At 57.0% G+C, this 22,991-nt stretch overlaps 1 protein-coding gene across 1 annotated transcript; it reads left to right on the top strand.

Moving 5' to 3' along the window:
- Positions 1-1,262: 1,262 nt before the first annotated feature.
- PAQR6 (progestin and adipoQ receptor family member 6) lies at positions 1,263-21,099 on the top strand. The gene is made up of 8 exons (XM_044449329.1): positions 1,263-1,925; positions 9,847-10,035; positions 12,625-12,752; positions 15,219-15,424; positions 17,048-17,174; positions 19,312-19,408; positions 19,748-19,892; positions 20,828-21,099. The coding sequence occupies exons 2-8, from the start codon at positions 9,985-9,987 to the stop codon at positions 21,097-21,099; spliced, it is 1,026 nt and encodes a 341-aa protein (XP_044305264.1). The 5' UTR covers positions 1,263-1,925; positions 9,847-9,984.
- Positions 21,100-22,991: the final 1,892 nt, after the last annotated feature.

The raw sequence follows: 22,991 nt of genomic DNA, 5'->3' as shown, positions 1-22,991 counted from the left end.
TCTGGGTCAGGGTTAACTTTCGCAGACTGACGGACTCTGCTCAGCGCAAACCATTTAGAGCAGAGCAAGGAAGTCAAGCGCCATTAAACTGCAGGAAAAAACCATGGGCTGCACCCCGTGGTCGGCAGGAGCTGAATGGATGTCTTCGTTGCTTCCTTCCCTCTGCCACCTTGCATCTCGTCCTCCTCACCCTCCTCTCCCCCCCCCCCACCGCCCCTGCCTCTGCCAGCCCCTCCGTTCTCTTCTGCACAGTTTGCACCAAGGAAAGCAAGTTCTCGACCACCAGCTGTGCAGGGCGTGTGGCCCTCTCCATGTCCCATCATCCCTCGCCAGCAGAGCCAGCGGTGAAGGAGAGTTGGCTGCTGTGGCCAAAGACTCTCTGGAGGACTCCGTGTTCCTGCAAAGGCTTTGATCGTCCAGGGCCAACCCGGTGCGTCTCGGTGCCCAAGGCTGAGCAGAGGACAGAGCCCTGACAGTCCAGGTGCTTTGCACCCACGGCTGAGTCAACCAAGTTGGCACCTGAAACAGGAGAAACGAAAGCCGAGCACCTCTGCAAATAAGCATATGATAAAACAAAAAACCAATTCGACACAGTGATCTGCAGTGGCCACTTCACCCTGAGGCAGGACTGAGGTTGCCCTGGCCTTGAACCCGCTCCCTGACCTCCAGTTCTGTGCTGGGTGGGCTGACTCTGCCGCAAAGACAGCCTTTGTGGCAGGTAGAGCTTTGCCATGCGATTCCACGGTGGCTGGCCATAAACCCCCGAACAGGGAGGGCCACAGTCACCCTGCGCATGGCAGAGATGCTCTGATCCTCCCCAGCCCCTACGCTGCGTTTCCGCTATGTGGGCTCTTTGTCCATCTGGCCTGGCGCATCTCAGGAAGGCGGTTAAAGGGACCTCAGGGTTCCCCTCCCCCTCCCCCACTGGGATGCCCCTTTTTACCCCTTCTCCAGGCTTGCATTCCCAGCTTTGGAGAGGCAGCCAGCCGGGTTCTTCACGCACCTGCAGCAGGGGAGCTGGGGATCTAACATGTCCCGTGGCCCCTCGGGCCCCATCTAGGCTCCATGGGATGCTCCCTCCTGTGGCCAGAGGCTGGCGCTCTGGCCTTGTATCTTTGTGTCTGGTGCCAGCCCGCCCCCAGAGATGCAACGGTCACCACCCAGGCGCACTGTTTTAGTGGTGCCTGGGCATTTTCCTCGAGTGCGGACCACATGCCAGCGCCCTGAGGTTTCGAGAGCTGCGTGTGTGCGTGGCATCAGGGTTAGCGCTGCCTGAAAAATATTGGTTGAAAGCACCCGCCAGTTCTTCAGCCAGGCTTTCGCACGAGTGTTTGGCCACTCTTGATTGCATCAGGAAGATTCCTTTGGAAATGGCTCCTCGGGTTCCAATTTTTCAAGCAGAAAGCTTGCGACTGCAGGAAGAAATGTCCATTCCGGCTTTTCGGGGTCGTCGTGCGGCCAGCTAATTCCAAACTACTCTGTGCAGGATGTGCACTCCCCTCGCCCACCCAAAAGGCCCTCGAGGAAGGAATCTGTGAGCACCGCTCTTTCCTTCACCACCACCACTGCTGATGGACTATTAAAAAGATATGTGTGGGGAGGTCTGGGGAGGAGGAATAATGAGTAATTTCGAGCTTCAAAGAGTCCTCTTTATTGCACTTGTGGCTTCTGCGAAGAGAGGCCCGTTTCTTCCCCTTCCGCCCATCAGCCCCAGCCAACGGGAGGTGACTTGGCACTTCTCCACCAGCCTGGCGAGGAATGTAGCTTAGGAGAAGAGCAAAAAAATTCGGGGGAAAACACAAACGCGGAGCTAACTTGAAGCCAAGCCTGCAGGCCGAGCAGCGCCGTGACCCACATGGAGACGGTGGCAGGGTAGCCCTTGAGGAGGGGGCCGGCGGATCCCCCCGTCCCACCATCTGCAGCAGGTAATGGCTCTGGAAGCAAACAGTTGCCCTCTTCTTCTCGTCCGTGTGTTGCCCTTTTCTCTTGCGGGTGGGTTTCTTTCGTCCTTTCCTTCCTGAGCTTTCCTAGGATGAACTTTGGAGCTGCTGGCAGAAGATTTTCAAGAAGCAGCTGAAGCGCTTTGTGTGTGCTGTCTGTGTCGGCTCCCAGCACCCGTGGCATCGGCTGGGATTTGGGCCCGATCCAGCCATGTTTTCCTTAGCGATGAGGACAAGGAGGAAAACATCCAGCCGTTTGCGATGTCGCTTCACGATCCGGCATCCTGTTGCTAACAGAGAGCCTCAGTTCTCTCAGCTCTAAAACAGGATAAAATGTTTGTAACGTTTTTCTTTATAAGATGGACAAGGTTTTCATGCCCGTGAGCAGGCCGTCTCCGGCACACGGAAGGGGCGGACGAAGCATCTGCGGTGTCCACTGGTGCCATATTTTAAAGACCCCCCTTGGGGGAGGTTTTAGGTAGGTCAGTCAATGAGACATTAAACTAAACTACCGCCTTTTTATTTACTGCAGCTAAAAGTAGATGTCTCCCATCTCGGCATTAGAAACCTCAGCTGGTGTTATTTCAAACAATGCTCTGGATGGTCCAAACAGCCCCATCTCAAAAAGGGATGCCAAGGAGCTAGAAAAGGGGGTAGAAAACCCCAAATTATCAGGGCACTAGAGTGGTTTCCGGAAGAGGAGGAAGCTGCAGTTTGGAGAAGGTGTTATAAAATGAATGCTGTGGAAAAGTGTGAGCAAATCCCCCCCTTGCCCTCCCCTGCCCAGCCCAGAAAAGCAAGCAGAGGCCCCCCTTGCACGACGGCCAGGTGGGTTTGCACGTGGCGATGGCCGCAGGTGGCAGCCGCTGGCTGGAACTAGCAGCCGTTCGCGGTGTGTGGAGGGGACGAGATGACGGACCCTCGGGACAGATCCATTAATGGGTATTAGCCACGAGTATCGGAATGAACTCCAGGTTGCAGAAAACGTGTGTGAATGCTGAGACCATGGGAGCCACAGCCACGCTCGCCTGCCCAAGATCCAGCAAAACAGTCCTGGCCTTACGAAGGACTGAGCATCACCGCCTGAATCGCGTCTGCCTGAAATCAGCGCCCAGTCCTCCGACACGGGCTGGCTTCTGCAGGGAGCCGGAAGCAAGAGCCGGGACAAAGCAAGGTGCTGCCTTTTGTGCTCATGGAGGCTCCAGGGCCGGCACTCGGGCCCCAGCCCAGCGGAGAGCCCGGCGGCAAGCGCCCGGTGCGGTGGCTGCCTGTTTTGCAATGCCTCCGTCCACTGCCTGTTCGCACTCTGTGTGGTCGGCTAGAAAGGGAAGGTGGGCTCCCATTCAGCAGCAGGAGGGACGGAATGGTGACTGAGGACTGAGGAGGTCTTTCTGCCCCCCCCCCACCCCATCCGTGCCATTCGTAGACAGCAGCAAGGGGAGCACTCGGTGCTTGGCTTGGGGGCCCCTGTCCGGTGGCCACGGTGTCTGTGAGTGCTTGGAATCAGGCTACAAATCCAAGCAAACTGCGCCCAGATTCTGGTAGCTGGACTTTGTCCAAGTCCTGGAAGCCAAGCTGAGGCTCGGACGGATGGCGGGCTGAGTTGGTGGCTGCCTCACAAGGAAAGTGTTTGGCTTTATGAGCTAATGCCCCTTAAGTACCTTTGAATGCAGGCAATCTCTAAATGCAGGCAGAGGTTTACCGGGGGAGAGCCGGCAAAGCTGCGATAAGGAGGACAGCTTTCCTGGCCTGCACTGGCACCTTGAAAGCTTTCCCGTGGCAAAGATGTGAGTGCAAGCGCCCGCTTTTCTCTCCTGCCAGGAGTGGAGGGTTTGGGGGCAGGCGAGAGTCGTGGGGTGAATTTGAGGGGGGGGGCGAGGCTCATCCCAGGGCTGCTGGGATCAGGCAAGGAGAGACGGGGATCAGTGCAGATCAGATGGATTCCTGGAGCTTGCGAGATACTGAAGTGCCAGGATGCCTCTGAGCTGACCAGGCTGGGGGGGGGGGGCGTGTAACAAGGGGGGGCACTCCCACCCTGAGATCGTGGCAGGGCCCTGTCTTGGAAGAAGAATACTGGGGCAGGGCATTGGCCCACCAGCGTAACTGGTGCCAGCGTGGGCTCAGTGATGCCTCGCCCTCTCCAGAGCTAGACTCCTGCAGGGGACCCCCAAAGTGTGTGCTGGGTTGGGGGACTCAAGGGGGGCAAGGTTACACCAGGGTGCGCCTGCTGCTTGATTCCTGGGGAGAGGCGCCCTCCCCCCACCCCCCCCGGTGAAGAGGGCAGATGCGGTCTTGGCCCAGCCCCGCTGCTGGATTTCGCTGCGACAAGACAAAAGCAGGTTTTAAAAAAAGCATGCACACAATGGTGTTTGGAAACCAGATCTGACACTTTGTGTACCTGAGTGTCGAAAGGGTCGTGCTGAGCTTGCGAACAATCTAAATCTGACCTTTTCCCAGCACCGAAGAGGTTTGTCGCTGAAAGTCAGGCTTGTTGCAGAAATGGTTTTCCTGGCACCCCAGAGGATGTGGCCTTTGCAGGGACATAAAATGGCTCAGGTGGAGACCAGCAGCCTGTCTCCTGCTCTCTGAACCTCTGCGGGAGACGCTGAGATAGGTTTGTGGGTAGCTCTGGTTTGAGGAGCAGCCTGGCTGCAAGACCCTCCGCACGGAGAGTGAAAAGGCCTGGCGTTTGGCTGGCCTTCGCGCCGGGCTCCATCCTCCTCGCCCTGGTGAGCGGCACCATTTTCCCACATCAAGTAGAATCGCGGTTCCTGAATTGGCATGAATGTGCGACATTGATGCATTTAATTCTTGCAACTGGTTCGTTTTTACCTTTGTTTCTATTTTGCCCCTGTTGCTTTTCTTTAAAAAAAATGCTGCTTTGGTTACTTTTACTGAAAAGTGGAACAGAAATATTAAACAATACTAAACAAAGCAGCCTCTTTTATAGCAGCATCCTTTTGCCAAAAGATCTCCTTGTCCTTATTCCCCAGAGCAATTCTTCAGAAAAACACGTTGTTCCTCTGAGTTTTTAATATAGAATGATGAGCTTTCTGTACATTTCAGCTGCCTTTTTCAGCTCTGGAGAAGTTAGATGTCTCAGACAGGCAGCAATGCAGCACTGGGCTTTTTTTGATAGAGTGGTCCTGCTCTCCTGTGGATGCCAGGAAGCACTTCCTGACAGGTAGGACCCCGAGGGTGTGGAATGGGCTTCCACGGGAGGTTGTTGAGGCCCCATCGGTGAGGGTCTTCAAGGAAAGGCTGGACGTCCACATGGTGGGCATGTCGTGAGCGGAGCCGGCTGGTGCCGGAGGTCAGACTAGATGGCCCGGGAGACCCTTCTGAATTGCTTGGGTTCTGTGTTTCTATGTCCGACTTTCTGCTCTCTCAAATCGGTGTCTGTCTTCACCGCAGCTGCCCAGGGGAGGGAACGAGCTTCCCCGCCAACAGTGTATCGTTCCTTGTTCCAATGCACAGTCCTTTTGGACAGCGTGGTCTGGACCTGGCAATTAGGGTGCAGTCCGGGGCTTTGCACTCTGGGAGCCTCCAAACTCAAGGCCTTACGAGCAGCCTCTGCTGAGCAACAGAAGCGAGCGAGGGAAGTCGTCATCCCACTCTGGACGGAGCCAGGCGGCCACTTTTGGCCTTCTGCCAGTGGGGCTTCAGAGGAGGGAGGGAGACTGGAGAACCCGCCAGACAACTTGGATTCTGGCAGCTCCTGGTCTCCTCCCACCACAACTCCCCAAGCATCCCCTTTACCCCCTTCTCCGAGGTCAGTTCTCCAACCTCAGCGTAGCACTGAAAGTGGTTCTTTCTGTGGTGGTTGTGAAGGCAAGGAGAGGATCCGGAAAGCAGTTGGAGCCCAGTCCCCAACCTCCGGCCTGCGATTCTGAGGACTCCAGCAGCCCCTAAACACTAAGTGGCTGGAGAGCAGCCCTTGCGAAAGGGACCTCGGGGTGCTGGTCGACTGCAGGCTGAACATGAGCCAGCCGTGTGATGCGGTGGTCAAGAGGGCGAACGCCACCCTTGGTTGCATAGCCAGAAGCGTGGCTTCTAGATCGAGAGAGGGATTACTACCACTCTATATGACTCTGGTGCACCCGCAATTGGAGTATTGTGCTCAGTTTTGGGCCTCTCATTACAGGAAGGATATAGCCAGGTTGGAGTCAGTGCAGCGTAGGGCCACAAGGTTGGTGGCCGGTTTGCAGGGGAAGCCGTATGAGGCGAGACTGAGGGAACTGGGCCTCTTCAGCCTGGAGGAGACTCAGAGGGGATCTGTTGGCGACATACAGGTATGTGAGGGGGTGTCACATGGAGGTGGGGAGAGACCTGTTCTCCCCTGCAGAGGAAGGCAGGACATGCCCCAACGGAGCCAAGCTCAGGGAGCCAAGGTTCAGTTTGGATGCCAGGAAGCACTTCCTGACAGTCGGGACCCTGAGGGTGTGGAATGGGCTTCCACGGGAGGTTGTTGAGGCCCCATCGGTGCGGGTGTTCAAGGACAGGCTGGACGTCCACATGGTGGGCATGTCGTGAGTGGAGTCGGCTGGAGCCGGGGGTCAGACTGGATGGCCCGGGAGGCCCTTCTGGCTCGCTGCGTAGGCAGAACGATGGACCGGCCGGGCTCGTCTTCTGCTTTGATTGCCTCCCCTGACCGAGCGGCTCTTTGCTTTCCCGGAAGGTCTGCAGAGGGCCGGCTCCTTTTACGCTGCAGCCGCGCCACGTGGGCCGGACGCTGGACTGCGGCCGAGATGGGCAAGGAGCGGTTCGAGGCTCCCGATCCAGATCAGCCTGTGCACCTGCAGTTACTGAAGAGCAGGCATGGCCTGGCTGATTATGGGATTGGGTCCAGGCTGGCTCTGAGCGGCAAGGAGTGGAGGGGGGCGTGTATCTTGCGGATGGCCATGGTTTAAGAGGGGTCCGGTAGCCATGTCCTTCTTCCGGTGTTGGAGATGCTCGAGGGCAGATAAAATGTTACCGAAATCGTATCGGCAAGTTAAAATTTGCACTCACTTAAAGGAGCATCTGAGAGAACTTGTGGGGGAAAGGAAATGCAGCTGGTCTGTGGTGGTTCCAATGCACGGGAATTCCTGCAGGGCCTTTCGGGAGGACTTGCTCTCTCTTGCCATGTGGCAAATTCACCTTTGTCGCTTAAGGTAAACGGGAAATTGCAGAACGCCCAATTCTCCGAGAAATGCCACGTTCTAGCTGTCTTCTTCCTCTCTGCAGCACCCGGAGATGACGAAAACGACGTCATTTTTTCAGTGTGTGGTGTAATGGCTGCAGCAGAGTCCCCCAACCCAGTTCCTTCCAGAGATGTTGGACCCCTGCCCCCATCATCCCCTTAATGTGGATGATGGGAGTTGTAGTCCAGCACATCTGGAAGGCGTTGGCTTGGAGAAGACCAGGTGAGAGGGCCCGACTGGAGGGGGGCATCCCGGGCTTCCAATCTCAACTCGCCAGGGAAACTTGCTGCGTGAGCTTGGCCCGGCCGGCCTCTCCTAGTGGTTGCGGGTGTGGAATAGCCGGAGCTCTTGAAGAGCGGGGGGCGTAGCTGGATGGGGCTGCACCGTGCCAGCAGCGCATTCAAAGCCGCGTGCATGCATCTCGGGGGCCCCTCCAACAACCCTGCGAGGTAGGCTGGCGGCATGGCTCTCGCTGTGTCAAGGCGGGGGTCTAGAGCAGGCAGCTTTCCACTCCGTCCTCCGATTGGCATGACGTGCCAGTCAGTCTCCTGGCAGATTTGCCACACTAAGCTCACGCCGCCCCAGTCCTCCTCTGCCCCACACATCAGGGGGGACGGTCTGTGGGGGCAGCAGAGCATTCCCTGCAGTGCCCCACCCATGTGCTTGCGTGCCAAACTCCTTCTGGAGCCCTCGCAGCAGTGACTTTATTCTCCAAGAATCCCGCCCCCTCCCGGTTTGGTTTTGCAGTTGGGCAGCGGGGCGGCCGAGGTGCCCCTTGCTGGCCAGGCTGCAAAAGAGCGAGGAACTCGGGGGGGGGAGGTAAAGGGGGGGCCCTCGGGATGGGATGCGGCCACCGCCGTTTCCTCCCACCCGTCCATCCCGCTTCGCTGCAGGGAGGGGTCCCCGGTTGCCCTGCGCACGCGTGCAGAGTGCCTCCGTTGCTCTGACCGCTCCGTGGGCAGATGACAGTCAAGGCCAGCAGCTGTCAATGGAGGCCTTGTGTGACAAGACAAAAAACCACTTGATTTCTCCTTTCGGGAAAAACAAGGGTGGGGAGATACTCTTCCCTCTGTGCGCCAGCCCTTGGTTGACGTGAACAGAAAAACCGGAAGGAGTGGTCGGGAAGGGTCCCACAGAGCACTTCTGTCCCTGCCTCTCCATGTGCTTTCGGACCCCCACATCTCGTAAGCTACTTGGGGCAGAGACTTGTTGCCCGTTGCTGATAGGCAGAACGGCCAAGCGTCCGTTTGCCAGCTTCTGTCGCCTTTTCTGATTGCGCTGGCTGCCGGAACCTTTCCTTGCCCTTGGGATGGGTATTTGTTTCTTTACTGGATTTTTATCCTGCCCCTGCCCAGCCAAAGTGTCTCTCCTGGCTGTTCTCCGGCTCCAGCAGCTCTGGATGGAGCCTCTGCGGCCGATGCCGGGGGCCCGCGGTGCACAGATACCGTGGCACGGATTACAACCGGCTTTTCTGCAAGCTGCACTTCCTGAAATATGTTTTGGGCCGTACATCATACAACTCCAGAAGGTCACGCCAGCCTTTTAGGAGAGCCAGGAAGCTACCCAAGGAGGGGTGGACAAGGGAACGAGGGGTGCCGAGGGGAAACTCGGGGCAGCGCATTTGAGGGTCTCCACTTAAGCAAGTTCTTTAGTCGGCATCTTAATGCAGCCTCTGATCTGGAACCTGGGACACGAAGGCCAAGGAGGAACCCGCCTTCCGTGCCCACCCTCGGGGCCCCACTGGGTGGGACGGGCGGCTTCATGCTTCCTGGGGGGGGCACGGCCTCTGGTCGGGCTTCTCCGCTCCTGCGATTTGGCACCTGCGGATTCTCTTGCACGCCTGTGCCCTCGTGGACGGATGCCCCCCAGAGCCCAGCCAGGCTTCCCTGCTGCACAGCTGCTTTTGGCGTCAGAAAGCTTTGGAGTACCGGAAGCCGGGATAGATGGCGTGGCCCATGAGCAGGTGCAGAGTGTCTCCCCGGCCAGTGCATTGGGGGAGGGGAGCCCTGCACGGCAGAGAGTAGGGTGGGGGTGCAGAGCTTGTGCGCCCCCGGGCCAAACTCCCCCCAGGGCCCTCATTTCAGTGGGGCAGAAAGCAAGGGGGAGCCAGACCCCCCCCCCCCCCCGCACAAGGCCTCAGCAGACTCTAGCATAAATTGCCACTCGCAACAGCAAAGGCCCTTTAGAAAGGGGGGGTTGCACAAAGGCCAGGAAAACACCCCCCCCCCCCCAGGGACGAAAGGTGGTGCAGCAAAAGTAAGGCCTGATTTGCATGCTTCCTGCGTCTCAGAAGGCCCTGGGCTGTTAGCGAGGCGCTGCGGGAGGGAGGAGAGGACGCACCGATGCTCAAGAGGCTTTGCCACGTCTCTCCCAGGAGCCACCTGCCAAAGAAGACAGAGCTAAGAGAGGAGTGGATGAACCCTCATGCGTGGATCAGCAGCGATCACAGGGCTCTTCGCCATCTGTCTTCCCCAGGCAATACACGAGTGAGGTTGTCGGCCTACCTTACAGGGTTGCTGCCCAGCTTGTGGCGAGATAGAAATCCAGCGGCGATGCTCCCTTGAGTTTTCTGTTCCTCAGACCCTCTTCCTGGCTCATGAGTAGTTCATTCCAGCTTGTGTTGACTTGCCCAAGCCTGGACGCCGGGACGGGCCGGGACGGGACGGGCCGGTCTCTTGCGTGTCTTCTCGCAGCAAACCCTCTCCTCCTCTGTCTCATTTCAGGGCACAAATGGTGAGGCTTCTCCGCGCTTCCTGGAGGAGGGGGCTGTGGATCTCCGCCAGCCGCAGCCGCACGCACCCGGAGGAGCAGAGGTGCCGCTGAGACCTCGCCGTGAGAGGGGCAGCCCAGAGCGACTGGAGATGCTGACGATAAAACTGCCTCGGCTCTTCCGGGTCCACCAAGTACCTCGCGTGAGTGTACCACTGCCGTCCTTCCACGCTGGGGCGCAATTTCATGATGATGAGTCCCGCGCTGGCGGTGAGTGACCCCAGAAGAGGGTGCAGGGGTGTGACGGGCCCCTTCATGCACAGGTCACCCCGAAATGCCGCAGCCGGGAAAAACCTGACCCCAAGTTAGGTGCAATTAGGAAAGGCACTGGAAAGAAGCCCGCCACGACGGCACACCTTGCCTGGAGTGTTGTGTAGGTTTTTGGTCACTGTACCAAAACAGGGAGGGGGTTGTAGAGTCGGGAAAAGGGCAGAAAAAGGCAGCCCAAAGATTTGGGGGTTCTCTGACTCTGCTCTGTGGAAAGGCTACAACTCTGGGGACTGAGGAGGTGAGAAGAGAGAGGGAGAGGAGCCACAAGACCAACTCGCAGAGGGTGATGCTCTCCGCGCGACTAGTCCTGGTGACATGTGGCCTTGGTGTGCCAGTTGCTGGGGAACATGGGTTCTGCCAAAGCTCTGTGCCGTGGCCAGGGCTGCCGAAGTCGGTTCCTTAGCAAAAGTCGTGGTGTCGCTTTTCTCGGGACAGCAAGGCGGGCGGAATAGTGCCAGGAAAGCGCCAAGCGAGGCTGCACTGCAGGAGCCCTGCCTGTCCAGGGCGCCCCAAGGGGCAGGTCAAGCCTGAGCAGCTTCCTCTGCCTCTCCCCCCCCCCGGGTCCCCTTTGTCCCGAGCTCGAACGGTGCTCCGGAAGTCCTCCTGGCCTCAGGTGTGGGGCCAACGCGGCTGGGAGGCAAAGCTCACCAACTCTGCTCCCAGGATGACCTCTAGAGCATCTGAAATTCTCGGCTCAGTTCTCGCTTCCCATTGCAATTCCCGAGTTGAATCGGGACTGCACAGGCTTGCCTGAGAGTAAATGACACGGGATCCACGTCGCTTGTGGCATGTTCTGAGGGGCCAGTCTGGTCTTGCAATGCGTGTGCCGGATTTTGACTGGGGAGAACCCCCAACTCCTCCCCAGGCAGCCGTGCGGAGCCCCTCCCTGGCCTCTCCCACCTCCCAAAATGGTTGTGAGACAGAATGAGTGCCCTGAGTGTCTGACCAGATGGGACACAAACATGGAGGCCGTGAGACGCGGGGGTCAGAGCACTGGGGGGGGGGCTCAGGAGCCCCAGTTCCAGTCCCCGCTCGGCCATGCAGCTCACGGGTGACTTTGGCCCTCTGGGGGCTCAGCCTCCCCAGCTCACAGGATTGTTGCTGTGGGGATAAAGTGGGGAGGAGGGACCCTTGGAAGCCCCTTTGGGTTCCTCGCAGGAGAGCTACGCATGCAGTAATGCGACCGCAAATAGGAAGCGCAAAGAAATAAAAGGCTGAGGACACGGGCAAAAACCTTCTGTGCCTCTCGGCTGTGGGGGATCCCAGAGGTGCCTTTGGGGAAGAGCAGCACCCCCCAAACACGGCCAAGCCGCGGATCGCGCTGGGGGAATTTCCTTCACAGCTCCTGACCCATGACCAGAACCAGGGAAGCACATCACTGGAAAGCCAGAACACTGGATTCCGTAGCAGAGGCATTTTTATTATTTATTAATTTATCAAGTCTGTATGCCGTCCATTACTTCCGTCTCTGGACAGCTTGCAATATCATTTCAAAATAGAATAAGTTAACTATTCCACGCTGGCTGAACATCATATAAAATATAAATAAATCATCTCGCAGTTAAAATGTATTAAAATATTGATCGAATAAAAAGGTCTTGACCTGGCGCCGAAAAGCATATAATGACAGCGCCAGGCGGACCTCTCTAGGGAGCGCATTCCATAGTCGAGGCGCCACCGCAGAGGTGTGCATTCTGCTGCACATACTGAAACAATACCTGTATTGTGGAAGCCAGCAGCCAGCACTCATCCGTCCGTCTGCCCGTCCGTCTGCCCATCCTTTTCTCGATCAATCGATCGATTCATTGATTGCATTTGTATGCTGCCCCATCCCCCAAGGGATCTCCGGGTGGCTCACAAGAAGCCACAACACAACGTAACTATAATAAAATAAACCAGAGCCATCTAAAACCATACAAAATCCAAACAATGCAAAGGGCGAAAACAGGATAATAAACGACAATATAAGCCAGGAGCAAAAAGCAAGTGAACGCATGATCCCAAGAACAGGCACTAAACAAACAGGTCTTTCCTTGGTGGCAAAACGGGTAACGAGGGTGCCAGCTGCACCTCTTTTGCAAGAGACTTCTGAAGATGGGGTGCAATGCTGGAGAAGGCCCTTTTTCTAATAATAAACTGGACTTGCAATTATAATTATGCAGGATGTGCAATTCCAGGTCGCGGTTGCTGGAACCACCCTTGTGGGGGTCTGGCCTGTCAGTTGTTGGTTTTTAAAAAATCAAACTTCTTTGTACAATAGGGAGAACGTTGTGCCTGAGGAGTGAGCTGAAGTGTCCAGGCAGGCTCTGTGTTTGCCTAAAGGTGCTGCCGGACCCTACAGTTTTCTCAACTTCAGGTGCAAGCGCATGGATGCTTAGGGAACTGCAGGCCCGTCTTTCTGCCTGAACACGCGTTCAGTCGCTTTCTTAGAGTCATCCTGGGCAAATGCTCCTGTCTTGTAGGTCTTCTGGGAAGACGGGATCATCTCAGGCTACCGTCACCCCAAAAGCTCCGCCTTGGATTGCGTCCTCAGCTCCTTCCAGCTGAACAACGAAACCATAAACATCTGGACACATTTCCTCCCTACGTGGTAAGTCCGTGGCCCCTCCCGGTCCGTGCTGGGGGGCTCTGGTGCTGTGGGCACCTTGGCTCTGCTTCTCCTTTCCCAGGTTGTTCCCTGCATCCCAACTTCATTGGCCTGCAGGGATCCGAAAGCAGGGGCCGAATTCAGTGCCGGAGAAGCTCTTGGGGACCGCATGCTGGTGGGCGAGGCTGAAAGGGGTTATTTCAGCTTTTCAGGGGGGCTGTTGCACACGGTGGGCATGCTGTGAGCAGAGCCGGGGTCAGACTAGATGACCCGGGAAACCCCTTCTGACTCACTCTGTTTCTATTTCTTGGGAAAGGGGTTATTCCAGCTTTTCAGAGTGGGGCAAGAACTGTGAGGGGCCAGAAAACCAGCAAAGGATGGAGAGCTGGCAAAGTGGGGGAAGCCATGGGCAGGGGGAAGACAATGGCCATCTGGGGAAGCCCCCCGGAATTAGTGTTTTTGGGGAAGCCCCCCAAAATCTGGGGCCCAGATTGTAAAAGCATGACGCCAAGTAGAGCTCATAACTTCGAGGGGCTGCTAAAATGAAATTGTCTGGGGACCCCTGGCGGCGTGGACTCGGTCCCCGGGCCTGGAGGTTCCCTATTCCTTCCCTGAAGGAATGAAGTGGGCCTCGATCCATCATCTACACTTGAAAGTTGGTATATTAAGGGAACAATTTAAAATAGGGCCGACAGTTTAATAACTTTGTAGTTGGTTCCTTGTTTGCCTTTTAATTAATTAGTATTTTTAAAATGTGAATGCCCTGAATACCTGGACCATCTGGACTGCAAAGTCAACTCACCTGAATTCCTGCCAGGAGGTCTTCATTTACTTAAGAGGAGCCCAGAGCAGTGGAGATTTTTCTGATTCAGTTTCTCTCCGGGTCTCATTTTTCTAGACTTGACTTTATGTCAAAGTCTGAGAATTTCTCTTTTCTCTAGTTCAGTCCATCCTGAGCTTTGAGAATGTGTTTTTAATCATTGGTTTTGTCTGTAAGCATTTCCGTGTACATTTGTCCTAATACATGAATTTTTGTATGCATTTCCCCGAATATACAGATATTTTGGTACCATTTTCCTAAAATCATTTATTTTTAAGGTACAAGCCTATGCATCTGAGACAGGGAACAGTCCCGAAACTCTCAGCTGTGCAACTCGTTTCTGTCTAAATGCATAGGACCTCTGTTGTTAATATTATTTTCCGTAATACCTGCATTTTTACTCAGACATTTCTGTTGGAAAGGAGATACGCAAATTTTGAAGGATAGCTGAGTCTCCGGGCACAATGTGGCTCAGAAGTATGAAACTGGGAAAAGTCGCATCATCCTGGGAAGCAAACACATTTCTGCTCCGTCCAAATAGTGGGTTAGTTTTTTCCCCGGGAAATTTCGTGGCCAGTCACCACGGAGCGGGCGCAATTGACTTGCCCGCATTTCTCCCGGGTCTGAAGATACAGCGTGAAAATCCACTCTGGCGCAAAGGGCCATCCCCGAGTTGTCTGGGGGTGCAGCAAAACCGCAGGCTCCAGGTTAAGAAGCCGAAGGGCACAGTCTGGGAGTCGGGCTTTTTTCTCCCGAAACGTGCGCAGGATTGTGTCCTCACTGAGGAATTTCAAATTTCTTGCTGGTTGGGAATGACACTTTTTTAACGTTGTGGAGCTTGGTGAATGGCAGCAAAGATTGTCAGGTCAGGAATGACCCCCTGGATTTGGGCATGTGTTAAGACCAGCCAGAGGTGTCCATTTGGGGTTTTTCTGTTTCTCATTTTTCCAAACTGATTTTTATTGGTGTATTTGATTTGACATGTGTCCCTCCTTTCCACCATGAAAAATGGCATTTGAGGCAGCTTAAGTTTGGTTTGTTCCAAACTTGGATAATTTCTCCAATCTTATGTTTGTTCCATCCTGTAAAATTCACAAGAACATTCACACGTTGGTGTGCATTTCTCCTAATATATACATTTTCTTACAGAAATTTACCAAGTATTTCCATTTTTGCAAGCAATTTTACTCATGCCTTGACTATTTTCACAGATAGATGTGCTTTCATGTGCACCTTCCCTTAATATAAACACGCCTGCGCACATCTTGAGCACAATTCCAAAATTCCGATGAATGTGAATTTTGAGGGATAACCGAGTTTCACGTCACACGCTGCTGAAAGTGCAAAATGAGATGCGCTGCATTGCAATTTGAACTGAACGAACCTCTCCCATCCCCAGGCAGAGCCGTAAGGGGAGAATTTTGAATGCTGGCACACAGCTAGGCGAAGCTCTCGGGAAGCGGGGCCACCTTTCGGCAACCGGGGAAGCTGAAAGTGCAAGGCCCAAAATGGGGGGTTTCCAAGCTACTCCCGCCAGGCAGAACCTGGGGGCAGTCGGGATCCGATGCTCGAAGCAGAGCCGGTGCCGCAACGCCCGGTGCAGGGAGCACTAAGAGGCGGCCCCCTCTCCTCGGTGCTCGCCCCTGCAGGTACTTCCTGTGGCGCTTCCTGGCCCTCTCCGCCAGCCTGGACTTCTGGTCGGACGCCTACAGCTGGCCCTTCGTGGCCTACATGGGCCTCGTCTGCCTCTACCCCTTCACGTCCAGCTGCGCCCACACCTTCAGCACCATGTCGCCGCTCGCCCGGCACGTCTGCTACTTCTTGGACTACGGGGCTCTCAGCCTCTACAGTTTGGGTAAGGCGTGGAGGTGGCGAGGGGGAGGAGGGCAGCTTGACGCTTGCGGGGGATCCTTACCTATTCATTAATTTAGAAGTCGGTATACCATTCCCTCAGCCTTACTGGCTCTCGGAGCCGTCGACACTCCGTAAAATCCAAAGCATAATATATTAAGCATAGATGTAAGAGCAGAGTAACGATCCAGGAAACATTCCAGTGAAACCACAAGTAAAACTAAGCAAAACTATCTGCAACATAATGAAACAAATGGATAAAGAATCCCAGTAAAAACAAAGAAAGACAAGAACCAGAACAAAAGTAAAATGAAGACCTGGCCGTAGAGACTAAAAACGTATTGCTTGAACTGTAAAATGCTGAGCGAATAGAGAAGTTTCTGCCTGGTGCCGGAACATGTAGTGTTGGCACCAGGCGCACTTCTCTGGGGAGGGAATTCCATAAATGAGGTGCCACTACCGAGAAGGCCCTTCCCCAAGGAGCCATCCTCTTCACATCCTTTAAAGGTGACTCCCGGAGGAGGCCCTCCAAGGATGATCTTAAGGCACAGGTGGGTCCTAATCCAGGTCCTAATCCATGTAGGGCTTTATAGGTTCCTCTCCCTCCCATCCTCTTTCAGAGACGTAATTCTCACTGTCAGGGACCATGTCAAGAGCAGAGCTTGCTGATCTGCTCCTCCACAAGTATTATAAGCGAGGCAAAGCTCCCCTTTGCTTGCCCCGAGCTTGGCAGGCTGCATTCACTGAAGGGCTCCGTCTTGCCAGGGACCATTTCCCAGCAAGCTGCTCAGGGGACGCAGCGAAGAACAGCACGGGTCCAAAGCACCCCTTCAGTCTGCAAGCACAGACCTGTGAGGGGTCCTGAAGTTCTGCGGTTGACGATAAAGTTAGGAATGGGACTCCAGCATGATGCAGGGTCGCTGTGTACACAGAAATACCTTTTAGTCCCTCATGAGACTTTGGGGATAGAGGCCGGGCTGCTTGCTTTCAAAGGCTTTTCTCCCACTGATAATGCTTTTGCTAAAGTTCAAAGTTTTATCTCCTCCCCTCTCCCCGTGGTGAACATATGGCACGTTCGCTTTCATGGAAGAAAACACGGGGAAGGGGCCTGAAGGACACACAGGAGACAAAGGGAGGGGGACGAGGCCAGTCCCTGTGCTTGGACATCGCCGCGTGTGGCCCCACCATGCTCCAAATGCGGCCTGCGCCATTGAACTTAATGGGGGTCCTTGGGGAGCAGGGACACCAAAGCACAGCAGAGCCCCTGGGAATGGGTGTCCCGGGGACAGAGGGATGCACGCCATTCTGCCTGGGAGATGACGCTGCAGCAGCAGCGGCAGGTGTGGAAACGCGGCCAGATGCCCAGGAATTGCGCCTCCTTCCCAAGGGGTCTCTGCCTTCTGCTTGGCCGGAGATGGCGCTAACAGCCCCACCTCTTCGTCCCTCAGGCCCCACCCCAAGACCCCCAGCAGAGTTGGGCTCCATTCCCATGCCTGATCGACCAGGCATCACCCCTGTTCCCGAGGCTTCCCTCTGGGCATCCGCACCTCCGAGAAACTGGGCCGGCACACGGGGGGAGACAGCCGAGGCGAAGCCCCAGGGTGGCATGTGTGTTTGTACGTTGCAGGCTGCGCCTTCACATACAGCGCCTACGCACTGCCCGATCGCTGGGTGAACGGTCCTCTGCACCGCTGCTTCGTCCCCGTGGCCACCTTCAACTCTTTCGTCTGCACGAGCCTCTCTTGCTACTCCCGGTATGTTGACGTCGCTCGCGGGCAGAGCTGCGACGGGGCCACACTCAGCGCCGATTCACACGCAGCGACCCGAAGTGCAGAACCGTTGCTCGTCCGGAATCCACTCCCGTCTCTGAACATCCTCCGGCCTAGAATGCAGCCGAGCATATCGACACTTAACTTTATTCTTTCTCTTCACTATTCCTGTTCAGACCCCAGAGCCATAGAATTGGTCATGTGCTCAAAAATCTAATGGGGGTAATTTACAAATGCAAGTTAAAAATGTCATGTCCTTTCCTCAAATTCATTTCAGCTCTAACCAAAAACGTTGGCAAAAGAGTTAAAACGTGGCTTATTTGTGCTTCACTCAGAATGTGTGTACATTTGTGCACCAGCTAAATATTTTAAAAAATAGGAATCGGGCTTTTAAAAAAGCAATCCTTAATGTTGGATATTTAAATCAGAAATGCATTTAGGGTTTTCCTCTGTTTTCTTTCCTGTCAAGTCCCCCGCACCTTTAGCAGAACAAGTAGCTTGTCCTGCGAGGTGCTAAAACTGAGGGAGAGAACTTGAATTCCGTCCCCATGTTGGCGGGTGCTTCTCCCGTTGCAGCTGTTGGGGCTGAGTGGATTCGGTGTGCTCGCCAAGGGTAGCAGAGCAGGAGGGACAGTGTAAGGCGAGTCTGTAAGTGCGCGGAAGGGAATTATTCCCACTTTCAGGCACTTAAATGCCTCGGGCAGGATCTGTTGGAAGAGTCCGCCGCCCAGGGCTTCCACATCACCGGATGTGCTCATTCACGCTGGCCCTGGAGAGATTCCTGTCCCGCCCGCCTCGCCGCTTGCTCCTCGCTCCGGGACCCTTCCGGGCCGGGGCCACGTGAGAGGCGAACTGCTCGCGTTTGATGCCAGCTGCCCTAAGCCACACGGATTGGACCATGGCTCTCGGCTCGGAAAGAACTGCATCTCTGGATTGGGACTAGAAAAGTTCTGGCAGCTGCAAGGCCCGCTGAGAGGGGCTGTGCCAGCACCATGGTCCGGCCAGCACAGTCTCGAAGCGTCATCTGCGCCCCCCACCCCCGTCACCGGGTTCCACGGCGTGAGCACTCCAGAAAAGCGCCAACGAGACGGTCTGCTCAGAGAAGGACGTGTCCTAATAGGTGCAGGCATTTGGAAAAGTCTGCCCAATGCCACAAGCAGACCTGCAGGCCAAAAGAACGCCCAGAGCGCACAGTCTGATCCCATCTCAGGCCAGACGGAATTCGGGTTTTGCTGATTAGCAGCCACATTTAAGAGACGGGATGGAATCCTTGCCTTTGGGCTCTTTCCAAGTGGCCAGGCAATAATTTAAAACAAAACCTTGGCATGAAAAGCATTCTGACGTCAACTTGTCTAGCCTGGCTGGGGATGGTGGGAAATGTAGTCCGACAGAACTGTTCCAACACATCACTCTAGAACTGTGTTTCCCTCCGTAATGGATATAGCAGAGAGAGAAAAAGGAGAGAAGTGGTAAAGGAGAAACACGGGAAAAAGATCTTGGACCTCCGGTGCCTGGGTCCTCCAGTTTCCTCCTCCAGCACATAAAATGCTGTGAAGGAAATGCAATAAAAGCCTCACCCGGAAACATGTTGGCAGCACGCTTGGGCAAAAGCAACCTATTAGTATTCCCATTTTACAGATGGGAACCACTGAGGCAAGGAGAGACAATTAGCACAAGACCAGCCATGGCAGAGGGTACCTTTCTGGCGATTTGACTTCCTCTTGTTAAAGGCTGGGGGGGGGGGGGGGGGGCAAAAAACCCTGGAGGTCCCCTGCCGATCACCCGCAGAGCAGATCTGCCTTCTGCCCTGCCCAGCCTTTGGCTGCCTTGCTGCGATCTGGACTGGGGGTGCCCTCCGTGTTGAGCCAGGCGCAGGCCCCCTGCTCAGCAGATACTCCTCTTACGGACGCGTGCCTAGGATGGCCGAGAACCGTTGGAGTCGTTTCCTTGGACTCAGCCCTGGCCTGCTCTCTCACGGCTGTGCGTGGAGTGCCAAGTTTCACTCCAGAGCTGCTTTTCAGATTTTTTGTGGGCGCAGGAGGGAAGTCACCTGGGCCTGTTTTTCCTTGTATCTCCACCCTGCGCTTCTTTACACCTTCTTTAACTCTCCCTTCGCTTCCAGATTCCTGGAACTGGAGTGTCCCAGCACGAGCAAGATACTGAGAACCACGGCCTTTGTCTACCCGTTCCTCTTCGACAACATCCCCTTGTTCTACCGGGTAGGCTAGCTGTGGGTCCGACACCCCGGTCACGCTGGGGAGTGAAATTCTGTGGGTGGCCGAGAGGCGGAGACTGCAGTGCGGCTGAGCTGCCGACGCCACAGCAGCTTCCGTGGATTTGTGTGCCGGAGTCCTTCTGGAAGTTCTGCCGTGTCGCTTGCTTGCACATGTGCATTTTGACAAGTCTGCGTTCGGTGCTGATGCTCCTTGGCCTTGGCACACATCCACGCAAGTGCACCTCACAAATGTGGGCTTGCGCTAACGAGGCAGGGCCGAGCCCCCTTCCCGAAGACGGGCTCCCCCCTCGACCTCGACTCACGTTTCCTCCTTGCCTTCCAGCTTTTGTTTTGCTTTGGCGAGGACTGTGCCTGGAACGACTCTGTGGCGGGCTATTTCTACCATCTTTTCTTTGCTGCGCTCACCGGCTTCCTCTTTGCATCCCACCTGCCAGAGCGCCTGGCGCCCGGCCGCTTCGACTTCATCGGTAAGTGAGCGGGACGTGGGCCCAATCCACCCCATCACTGGGGCCTGGCCTAGGAGGCTGCTAGGGTGGCCCTTCCCCAAGAAAAGGACTCGGAAGGGAGGGAGGGAGGGAGGTGGACACGGTCTGCCTGGAAGCAACCGCTCTCCTGGCTTTGAACCCGGGACTCTGCAGCAAAGGAGGGGCTCCTCCATGGCGCCTTGGCCGGCAGATGAGGTGCACATCAAGACTCGCACCACCGAAACCCTTTCCTACGGAACAAGAACAAGGCCAGCGGCGGGATTTAAAGCAATTGTGATTATCTGCAACTTTACAGGGGTCCCTGCCCCAAGGGGGAAAGGGGGCCTATGGCGGGACCCTCCCAAATGTAGAGCGGCTTAGCAAGGCCAGCTGGGGAAGAGGCCCTCCCTCGAGGCGAGGGCAGCTGGAGAAGATGGCAGTGCGCCATCCATCGCAGATCCGAGCTCTGCAGGAGTGGAATGCAAAAGCCGATTCTGCAACCTGCGTGCACTCCGCACATGCGCCCCTCGCTCTGCCCCTGCTGGCCGTAGGGAGCTGCCCAGGAGCTGCGAGCGCCAGGCCAACCCCACTCGAGGGGGGGAGCGGTGGGCCTCCGTGTCTCGCCCCCACCTGCCCCGCTCCCCCCAGTCGGTCGGGGCTTTTGGCGTGAGCGCGCCGCCATTCCCGTTCCAACTCGCGGGCTGCTTAGTGGTCCTGCTGTTTGCAGCCCATCAGCCTGGCAGCGAGGGCGCACTAGCGCAGAGGCGGCGCGGGCGGTTTCACGGGGGGGATGGCGAAAAGGCCCGGCCCCCCCCGCACCGCGTGTCCGCCCAGCGTTTCGGACTCCATCTCCCGCCAGCCTCGGCGCGCGCCCGCCCGCCCGCGGGGCTCGCCCCCGCGCGGCAGGCGTCTCAGGCCCGCGCGCCCGCTCTCCGCAGGGCACAGCCACCAGCTGTTCCACGTCTGCGCGGTGCTGGGGACCCACTTCCAGCTGGAGGCCGTCCTGGGGGACATGCGCGCGCGCCGGGCCTGGCTGAGCGCGCGCGCGCCCGCCGCCGCCGCCGCGCACACCTTCGCCGTCCTGGGAGCCGCGCTGCTGGGGAACCTCGCCCTGATCGGCCTCTTCGCCGCCGCGCTCGTCCGCGCGCCCAGCGCCAGCCTGATCCTGCAGAGCAGCCTGCCCGAGGCGGAGCGGCCCAAGGATAAGTGACCGCGCCGGCGGGCCGGGCTTCCCGCTCCGGGGCGCCTCCCCCGCCCCCCCGGGGAGACCCTTCGTTCCTCGCCCGGGGCGGCGCGCGCCCCCTTCCCGCCAGAGCACGTGCGCCCTGGCTGAGCTGCGCGGGCGCCGCTGGCCCCGGGGGGCGCCCCTCTGCGCCGCGGGGCGGGCTGTGGCGCCGGGCCGCGCCGGCCGTTCCCGCTGCCGGCTGCGGCTTTGCGTGCGCGGCTCCTCGTCGCAGGCGGCCTTTGCACGTGGAAGGAGCTGCGCGCAGAGCGCAGGGCGCCCCCCGCCACGCAGCGCAGGCGCAGCTGCGGCATTCACGGCCCCGGAAGCAGGAATGGCCACCCGTGCCGGGGGGGGGGGGTCTCCGTGGCTACTAGCCTTGCGGGCCAGGGGCGCCCTCCGGGGTCCCGCGGGCAGCTGGGTCCGCCCCGGCAGGACTTCTCTGCTGTTCCTCCTCACAGTGCCGCGCTCGCCCTCCGTCCCCTCGGATTGGGAGTCCAGCACGTGGGGCTCGCCGGGTTCCTCTTCGTACCGGGCTGAAGGAATGCAGAACCGGCGTCCTCTTGGAAGCATCCGGGGCGCGGATTTAACGCGGGGCGGGGAAAGGTTGTTGGCCTGAGCCTGAATCGGCCCCAGGCTGGGATGTCGGGGGCCCTGCCTCCCCCACTGCCGGCACTGCAGAGAGCTCCCCACCGAAAGCAGCACCCGATGCACGCAGCGCCCCTGCAGGCACGCAGGCTGCTGTGTGGGCGCTGGTGCGAACCCACACGTGGCAGTTTCCACCTCCGCCAGTGGGGCGGGGCCGCCCATCCAAGCCCCCTTTCCCCTGAGCTGGCAGTGAAGTTCTTCCGGCCGACTTCGCAGAGCAGCCCTGGCAAGTCAGGACACGCTCCTGCAGCCACCAGCAGCCGTGCTTCTGTGGCTCTCCAGATCGATGCGGAGCCCAGTGCCCGCGGGAGGTGGGCAGTTTCCACCCAGCTTTTCCCAAGCTGAGTCCCAGGAGGCGAATGGGCACTAAGAAACAGAGCAAGTCGGAAGGGGCCTCCCAGGCCAGCTAGTCTTCTGCACCCACGGTTTCCTTGGTACGAAAATGCTGGTATCCGTCAGCACAAGGCGTGCTGGGGGGTGCGAAAGCAAGAGCACCCCCCAAACTTCCCTGTTCGACACGTTGGATGCCTTGTTCCACATACCACAACTGGATTTGTAGATTGGGGCTCGCATGACGGCCATTCCAGGAACTGCCAGCCCTCCACGGGCGTTGGGCTCGGTGCAGAACCATTTTTTGGTCTGGGGACTGCATTCCATCTTGGAGAGGTTCTCAGGGGCAACTTCCCAGTGGCTGAAACACCCGCACCTGCAGCATAAGTTCTTACAGCCAGTTACTGGGAGATGGTCCACTCTTTGGGAAAGGGGGAAAAGCCGCCCAAGGTTGGGAAGCTGGTCAGTGGTTGGTGGAAACGCTGCGGCCATCTGGGGAGTTCCCAACGGCCAGATCAGAACCCCAGGAGGACTGGTTTGGGCCCTGAGCCCCAGGTTCCTCATGCTTGGCTTAGGTGTGCAGAGCTAAGGTGGATCAGGTCTTGGTGGATCAGGCCCCGGTGGTCTAGCAACCTGTCCATCAGTAGCAGAGACTTCTGGCAAGCCCAAGGACGGAGAGTTTGAAGGTGGGACCACCCACCCCGTTTGTTTGCACCATTGGCACCTGGGGGCCGATATGAAGGGGGAGACCAACACACACCACACTTCCTCAGTTTTAAGGACGGTGGTGAATTGCACAAACCACATCCCTACTCCGTTGGGAGAAGTTCCTTCTACGGTCTGTTGAGTGCTGGTTGGTTTCACAGCATGACAATGAGGTCTAGCATCATGCACGATCCCAG

This window comes from Varanus komodoensis, unplaced genomic scaffold, assembly GCF_004798865.1.
Source record: "Varanus komodoensis strain SLA01 unplaced genomic scaffold, ASM479886v1 scaffold57, whole genome shotgun sequence".
Lineage (NCBI taxonomy): Eukaryota > Metazoa > Chordata > Lepidosauria > Squamata > Varanidae > Varanus > Varanus komodoensis.
The sequence above is the reverse complement of the archived record's forward strand: the minus strand, read 5'-3'. Positions and strand labels throughout refer to the sequence as shown.